The sequence below is a fragment of the Phaseolus vulgaris genome, chromosome 2, assembly GCF_051622355.1.
Source record: "Phaseolus vulgaris cultivar YP4 chromosome 2, ASM5162235v1, whole genome shotgun sequence".
NCBI lineage: Eukaryota > Viridiplantae > Streptophyta > Magnoliopsida > Fabales > Fabaceae > Phaseolus > Phaseolus vulgaris.
In genome coordinates this window covers 43,644,797-43,653,646 of record NC_143499.1, presented here as the reverse complement: position 1 = coordinate 43,653,646, position 8,850 = coordinate 43,644,797, and the positions used below count along the sequence as shown (strand labels likewise).

Below are 8,850 nucleotides of genomic sequence, written 5' to 3'. Positions count from 1 at the left end.
GTGAGTCACCCTAGTGCTTGCTTTGCTTCACTAATGAATCAGTAGGTTACGTGTGTAAAGTAAAGGTTGGTTTGGATTTTAGAATTGAAATCCGAATCACTATTCATAGGTTGAAAACCTTCAACCAAAAATTATAACAAAAAAAGGTAAGAGAAATTCTTACCAAGTAGTTCTAATAACTTCTCAAGTGACCTCTACAATAACATATAATAGTGATTTTAAAGAACATTTACAGCAAAATATGGTATAAAAGCTATCTATACACATGTCTTCCTATAAAAGAGAAACATGTATCTACGAGATAAATCAAAGTTACAATTTGCTCCCCGAATACAACCAATGCTCAACATTATGAAAGAAGACATATGCTAGGGTTGAGATGCCATTGTGAAAATGCATAAAGGAAGTTCTTGTTGGATGCTTTAAGCCGCACAAAATGCAAAAAGAAACATCCTGGAGTACTTTTGCCTTGTCAAACATTACTCTTTCAAAAATATTCGCATCCCTCCATTTCCATATATTCGTAACTATAGTTGAGATATTACCATTTGCCATTTGTATTATTTTAGCAAATAATTCATAGGGATGGTGTAGTCTAACTCATTTTGGCACAATCTCTCATTGACCTACCAAAAAACAGGATGAGATGAGTTGGTCGGATGTGGTAAGATGAGCTGAAAATCTTGATTCAACGAGTCAAGAAGGGTTGTCTAGAAAGCTAACTCACCAATTGACAAGTTTCTTTTAAAATTTGTTTTATATTATAATGTCTACCTGGTTTAGATAAGTTTTATTGTTCAATATTGTTCCTGTTAGGGAGATGGATCTAGAGAATTATTGAAGGCTTCATTTTCTCCTTTTTTCGAGCAGGGTGTTAGGGCTCTACTGTGATCCTTCCGGCCGTCACGCTACTCCTTCAGCTTTCTGTCTCGGGTGAATGCCAAATGGGAGAGGTACCTGCAGAAGGCACTTCGACGCTCAAGTCAGTAAAAAGGGTGTTCGGCACTCGGATATGTGTATAGTAATAATGACGTACCTTGTTCCTTGGAATATGTGTTATTTATTTTAATGGATTTATTTCATTGGGCCTATTAGTGGAATGGATCACACATATGGTTGCATTACCTAATTCTTAATGATGGTTTAGCTTCACTCACCTTGATTTGAGCGTTAATGATTAATTGTGTCGGCTGGTCAGACCGTCCACGGGGTCTCGATCATCTCGGTCGGAGACCGAGTCTCAATCAGCTCAGTCTCACCTCATACCAATACAAAGACTAATAAGAAAAATTAAGATATAATTATCGAAAAATAAATTGAGAAATATTCGTATCGGATAATTATTAGAGGGATTTTATCACAAATCTACTCAATAAAATAATAAATCTTAATATAAGTAATTAGGATCAAATAATAATTAATTAAAAAATAAACGATAACATGAGGCAAAAACTGGGGAAGAAGACCTTATTTTTAGCTAAAGATTATAAGTCCAATAGGGTATACTTGACTATAAATAAGACTGGTAGCAGCTAAATAAAATAATAAAGCCTAATAAGTAGAGTCAAATAATAATTAATTAAGAAAATAAAAAAAATATATATAAGAAAAAAACTAGGAAATAAAAAAAAATTAACAAAAGAGTTATAAGCTCCATAGGGTAATAATGTATAATTAAAATTAGTAAAACTTAGAAAAAGACCATACATTTAATGCTCTACAAATATATATATATCATTAAAAAAATCATTAAATATTAACTAAATTTAAAAATAAAAATAAATAGTCATTATATTAATTAAATTAGATACTAATTTAGAGAATAAAAAATTATTTATATCTAAAGTAATATTTTATTATTAATAAAAAATTATAAAATGGTTTCTAAATTTGTACCTAATTAGCTACTTTAAGTTTTAGCGACTAATATTTTAGATTCTAAATTACTCTCTAAAATATTAATAGAGACTAAGTTAAAATATAAAGTAATAAGTAGTTTAAACATTGGTACATAATGATACCAATTTAGAAACCATTTTATAAATTTTTATTAATAATAGAAAGCACTTTAGATACTAATAATTTTTTAGTTTATAAAATGATCTCTAATTTAATCAAATAACATTTAATTATTTTTATCTCTAAAATTAGTTTCTATTTAATGATTTTTTTTAATGTGTATATATAAATTAAAAGTATATTTAATTATATAAATATTTTTAAAAAACTTCATTAATTAATATCTTTAAAATAAATTAAAATAATTATTCTAATATAATTCATAATGGAGTTATTAATTGTTTGGGGTTAAAGAAGAAGTTCAAAATTCTCAAAAGACGTGGACTTATTAGTCCAAAGAACAAACAAACAAATTAGAGTGTCAACAAAACTTTTTGCAATTGTAAAAAATCAAATAAAAGGCCCAACAATCATGGAAGGGGGAAAAGGGCATTCAATGAGTTGTATAGACAAAAGATTGGGTCCAGCCAAGAAATTAAACACTGTACAAAAAGCAATAGGGTCATGATGTGACCCAAGCAAGTTTTAGACGGGCTAAAACTTTTTAATAACCCTAATTTTATGAATTTAAATTTGATGTAGCCAAAATTTACTAATATTTGAAATATGATATAAACATACATAATATTAGATATTTTAATGTGAAAAAATATTTATTAAATGTAACTGTTTAAAAATTATTTTTTTCAAAAAAATACATGACATTTATATAGAACTGACACAATTTTGAATAGAATAAAGTACCTAATGGGTTCTGAAAGATAAAAGTGTCAGCTAATTGTTTTTTTAATAATTTCTTTTTCACTTGAGTCCTTAAATTTTTATAGTTGTCAAGTTAGTCCTTGTATTAGTAGTCTTTCAAAGTTATAAGTGATTGATTATTTTTTATTTATTTTTTCACTTTAATCCTTAAATATTATTTTGGTTGTGAATTGGAAGGTTTATTGACAAAAGTGGAACGGGTCCTCACACATGGTCCCCAAAGCAAAACAGGCGTTGACCCTGTTATCGAAAGGTTATTAGAAAATTTTGATTAGTTTAGAAACCATGGTATTACCTTCGAGAACGTGTCTTCAACATGAAAGTGGATTCATTATGTAGAGTTACATATTGTCTAGTGATAGGAATTTGCAAATATAGTATTGTAACGAGGTAAGATTGTAACCTATCTTTGACACTAAACTCAGCCACAACATTACCAGAATCAACAAGGAAATAACATTATAAATACAAACCAATAAATCAGAAGATACCTATTTTTCTTAAGTAAGTCTATAAATATTGGCCTATAATCAAGCAAGCAAGAATATATATATAGATATCAAATGTTAACTTAGGAGCAAATTTAACAACTAACTAGCACACTCTAATCCAAGTAATCATGACTAAATACAATCAAATTAAAATAATAGTTAACAAAATCAACAAAAATAACATAAAAAATAGGAGGTGCAGACCTTAATTTAGGATATTAGAAATCTAAAGATTAAATTATAATATACATGTGGATATAAATCTTAACTTACCAGATAATTTTTATAGGATTGAATTAAATTAAAACTTCACTTTTATAAGATAATATCAAAGTTTTTGAATTTTGTTTTAATCAAGTTTGTTGGACTTATATTAATATATTGATTAATATATTAAAGATTTCATATCAACTCAAAATTTAATTAAATTATAATATTTAAGTGGGTTAATTTTTATAAATAATTACTTAAAAATCAAGAAAAGACTAAGTGTGTGTTTGTTTTTGGAGATGATGGAGGTTGAGGTTGATGGTGAATTGACCGTTGTTTGCTTTTATGAGAGGGGAGATTGAGGATGAGAGTGAATGGAAAGTTGAGGATATTTAGGATCCTCTCATAATTGAAGAGAAAGGAGAGTGAAATGAGATGAAAAAACCATGGTGCTCTTATTTTCTCATACAATAATATTAATAATGAAAATTATTATTAATAATAATTTTGTGTATATATATAACATAACATAATTTAAATAATCATAAATAATATTAAAATTATCTAAATAAATTAACTTAAGTAACAAAATTAATTAAATTAATAAAATGAAAAATAATAAAATTATACTTACATTTAAAATTATATTTAATTATTTCTTTGAATTTTACATTTTTTTTTATTTATAAATAAAACATTAAATTATTTTAATTAACATATATAAGGGTAAATTTGTAATCTTACAATTTACACTATTCAAAATAATTTAAAATACTCTTACAACCATCTCATTACTTACTATCTCAATAAACTTTCTTCACACATTCACTCTAACATACCATAATTCAAACACACTTACTTTTTTCATACTTTCTTCTCACACTCTCACTCTCTCACACCCTCAACTTTCCACTCTCCAGTCCCTCACTTTTGAATGAAGTATTTTAAGAAGTATTTAGCATGAAGAATTATGTCTTATCTTGATCACTTGTTGAGTCATGTATGATGAAGTTGACTATAAATCCAAAGTTCAGATATATGCTAAAAATAGAATAAGTTGTGTATCCCATTTACTATGAAAAAACGTAAGTAAAAGTCACTATTAAGTACTATCATAAAAAAAATTGTTTAGAGAAACATATAATATCAGGGAGACTTACATTATTACATATACTCAGTTATAAAAAAAAATAAAAAAAAACAGTGGCTGCATCAAATTTCATGCTGAATATATTTCCCTGTGAGTCTCTTTAGTAGCAGACAAATAAGAGAAAGGAAAGGGGGAGGACAAGAGTGGAGCAACCAGGCTAGAAAGCTAAAAACATACACATTATTTTAGCCTCCACACAACACGCTTTGCCCCCAAAGTTCATCTCACATGCAATATGCAAATAATACACGAAAATAAGATTTAGTGCTAGTTTTGTGGGTCTGCTATAATATGTCCTACATATTTTATTTTCTCTTTTATTTTGGTGAGCCAAGTCTTGTCATCGAGGGAAAAAGCATAAAAGATGCTTGTGTCTCAGTATTTATATTAAACTATAAGTTAAAATAAGAAGTTAAATGTGTATGAATTTGGAGTTTTGTGGTCCGAAATCTAGTGCCCTAATGATTGAATGACATTGGTGGGTTATGACTGTACGGAAATCGCTGTCCCAAACTTCCTGCATTTTTCAATCAAAGTTAATTAATTATAGGAAGAAGAAGACACCCAATTATTTACATATTAATTATTATTTTCAGACATTGCTGCTCCAGCTTGATTTTTGTCCACGACCGAAAAGAAGGCTCAAAAGGGAATGGGAAAAGGTGGGGACAAACAAAGAAAAACTATCCACTGAAAGCGTGTGCATGAGTTGTTTCAGAATCAAGCAACGGTGTTGCATTAGATAAACCTTTTAGTTGGCACCCCAAAAATATTGAACCCCATTGGCTAACTCCACACATTTAACTGTGATCTCTCAATCTGTGTGGTTTCTTTTTAAACAAGTGTTCATCAGGTCAACAGTTAAATATGGTAAGAACAAAAACAAGAAAGGACATCATATATAAAAAAAATCTGACATATTCTTTCGTAGCTTCAGTTTTTTTGTATTTTTCAATAATCTCAGCCACTTTAAGGCATTAATACAAATTGATAACAGCATTTTATATATATATATATATATATATATATATGATCAAACTATTTATTACTTTTGCTTATCAAAATAGCATTAATAGATATCACATTATGTTTTTTTATCAGAATAAAATATATTAGTGTATATGTTAATTACAGTATCTGTGCACTATATAAACAAACCCTAAACCATGTTCGTGAAGAGATAGAGTGAAACAATAGCAAGAAGTAAGAGATATACATGGCCAGTGGCGTCACTACAGTTGACTGCGAGAAACAAGTTAGATCATGGAGGCTGCTACGCTCTCTCATGCAACTCTTGATTCCCACATGCAATTGTGCCACCATTATAGATGACCAAGATCTAAGAAACGAATGCCATGAAAACCCCACCAAATACTATTCACCATCACTGATGATGAGTTCCACCACCATCACAGGCACCATCTTCGGATACCGAAGAGGAAAGGTGAGGTTCTGCATTCAGGCAAACGCCAACTCCAACCCTATTCTCCTCCTAGAGTTGGCAGTTCCAACAACCATCTTGGCCGAGGAAATGAGAGGAGGAACACTCAGAATCGCTTTGGAGAGTTATAACAGCGGTGACAGTGAGGGCATCAATAATAACAATACAAACACACTTTTGTCCACTCCTTTGTGGACTATGCACTGTAATGGGAGGAAGGTAGGGTATGCCGTTAAGCGTAGACCCTCCAACACTGATTTTGAAGCGTTGAGGTTGATGCGTTCGGTTGTGGTGGGAACTGGGGTGATGAAGTGCAAGGAGTTGGGGAACAAAGAAGATGGTCAACTCATGTATCTTAGAGGAAGCTTTGAGAGGGTTCGTGGCTCAGAAAACTCTGAAACTTTCCACTTGATTCATCCAGAAGGGGACATGGATCAGGAGCTTAGTGTTTTCTTCTTAAGGTCCAGTTGACCTTTTGTTTATTTGTTTGCACAAGTTGGCTTAACTTTTTGAGCTGTGCTTAACTTTATCAGAGCAGAGAGAGCTTAGCATGGCTTTAGTTTACTTATTCTTCCAACTCTTTCATTTTATATATTTTGCCTCCCACTGATGGTTTTGGGAAAATGTACTACTAAAGATGTAAATTTGTTTGCAAATTATTCGAATGGGCATTTTTAAAAAAAATTGTTATCATAGGTAAGTGATGCTTTGTTGTTTTACAATCATGTTTATGAAAGGGAAAATGACTGAAAAGTTGTATATGAGAAGCAGGAATTTGATTAATTTAATAATTTTTTAAAAACTAAAAGTTGTATATGACAAACATTGCTTTCATTAATTTAATATTATTTTAAAAGTAAAGTGGTTAAGGGATGACACGTTCACAGTTCTCTGTGATGTTTATTTTTTTTTAAAACTGCATAATGTCACCAACAGTGTAGACACCAACAGTGACCAGAAACACCACCTGTTCATGGTTGCAGCAGTTGTTGAGCTCCCAGTTCGGTTTCATGAACTAAAATTGCAAGAAAGAAGGAATGAATGAAAGTTAGTTCTTATGCTTGGGATCTGAAAAATGACAATGCAATCATCAAAATGATGATTGGTTTGTTTTGTTCGATCTTCCCAATCAAGATGGTGGCAGCTGAATGAATCTGGATTCAGATCAAAATTAGAAAGCACACACTTATTAAGCACTTATTTTATCTAAATTTGAAATTTTAAACATAGAAAGAAGGTTCTACTCTGCATCAAAGTTTTCATTCTATCATTTTTCTTCATTTTTTTATATCTTTATTCTTATCAGGTCATATATTCCATAAACCCTATAACTTTTGTTCTCTCTAGATATTTCTTTGGGTGTTCATGAATTATTTTCTTTTTTTTTCCAGCATAAGATTACTTTTCTTAAGAGAGAGAGCAATGATATATGAATAAGCACATTTTTTTTATACAACCACATTACAACTTCTAATACTATTATTTTAATACTTTTTTATATCATTTAATTACAAATTTACCTTTTACTATAAATATTTATTTATAAACCTATCACATCAGAGTTGTATACAACTCTTTGAGTTCTCTCACTATCATTTTCCTTTCTTAAATTAGCATCTCTTCAAGTTTTAAGCAAATACTTATATAACACATATTTAAATTTATAATTTAATAGAAATAATTAATAATACCTAATTATATATATATATATAACATATGTACCTCTCTCCTCTCTCCTTTCTCCTTTCTCCTCTCCCACTTTTTCTTTTTCTCTTTGCATTGGATCCATTAAACATTCTCAACTTCTCAGAAACTTTTTGCAGTTTAAAAAAATAACATCACAGAGAAGTTCTCCAACCCATACACAATTTCTGGAAAACAAAACACCATACACAACTTCTGGAAAACATAAGAAAATTATGTCTCATACACGACTTCTACATGAAGTTCATAATTACGGAAACTATATCATCTCTTAACGACTTTAGTCTAAAAAAATAAATTTAAAAATAATTAAATTAATGTCGTGTTTATGTATAAATTCATATACGATTTCAGGGAAAATTAAATTTTGACTTTAATTTTTTTTTTTACAAACACGATTTTTTCACAACAAACAATTATACATGCCTTTAAATTTTTTTAAAATATTTTATTTGACTAACAAATTAGCACCGCTTTGACAAATTTTCCTATGTGTTTTGAAGGAGAAGGCTATATAGTCGATAGACTTTTGGTTTTGCCTTCCCCTGAAACTATTAACTGCTTGCTTTTGCTGTTTAATTGCAGAATAAAAATGAATTATATGCAGTATCTTTCATTCTCTGAAATTTCAATACATTTTACCATTTTAATCATAATTATTGTCATTATGGGAATCATGTTTTTACACACACATAATATAAATATATATATATATATATATATATATATTTTGTATTACTGGATGGTCGAGAGGCCGAATGGTCGACAATGCTGAATGAACCTAAGAATAGAAAATAAATTTGTGATTAACTGTAATTAAACCAGTTTAATTATAAACTATGATTAAGACATAATTGGACCCTCATCTGAATTCAATAACAGGCCCATGACAGTTGAGGCTCATCTCAAAGTTATAAATATCAGAGTAGACCCAGCATTCAAAGGTAATCTTTCACTCTTAATTCACCCGCATATTGTACTCGGACTAACTTGAGCGTCGAAGCGTCTTCGCAGGTACCCACCCCGCTCATCTCGGAGAAAGGAAATACAAACTGAAGATCACTAAACCTAGA

General features: G+C 29.8%; 1 protein-coding gene across 1 annotated transcript; it reads left to right on the top strand.

Annotated features, from left to right (window-relative positions):
• The first annotated feature begins 5,834 nt into the window (after positions 1–5,834).
• On the top strand, positions 5,835–6,560 carry LOC137809792 (protein MIZU-KUSSEI 1). The gene has a single exon (XM_068610869.2). It carries the CDS (start codon positions 5,849–5,851, stop codon positions 6,542–6,544), a length of 696 nt encoding a protein of 231 aa, XP_068466970.1. The 5' UTR covers positions 5,835–5,848; the 3' UTR covers positions 6,545–6,560.
• Positions 6,561–8,850: the final 2,290 nt, after the last annotated feature.

Bases quoted from the DNA above. Each gene is read 5' to 3' on its own strand.
- LOC137809792 (XM_068610869.2), top strand. From the start codon at position 5,849: ATGGCCAGTGGCGTCACTACAGTTGACTGCGAGAAACAAGTTAGATCA.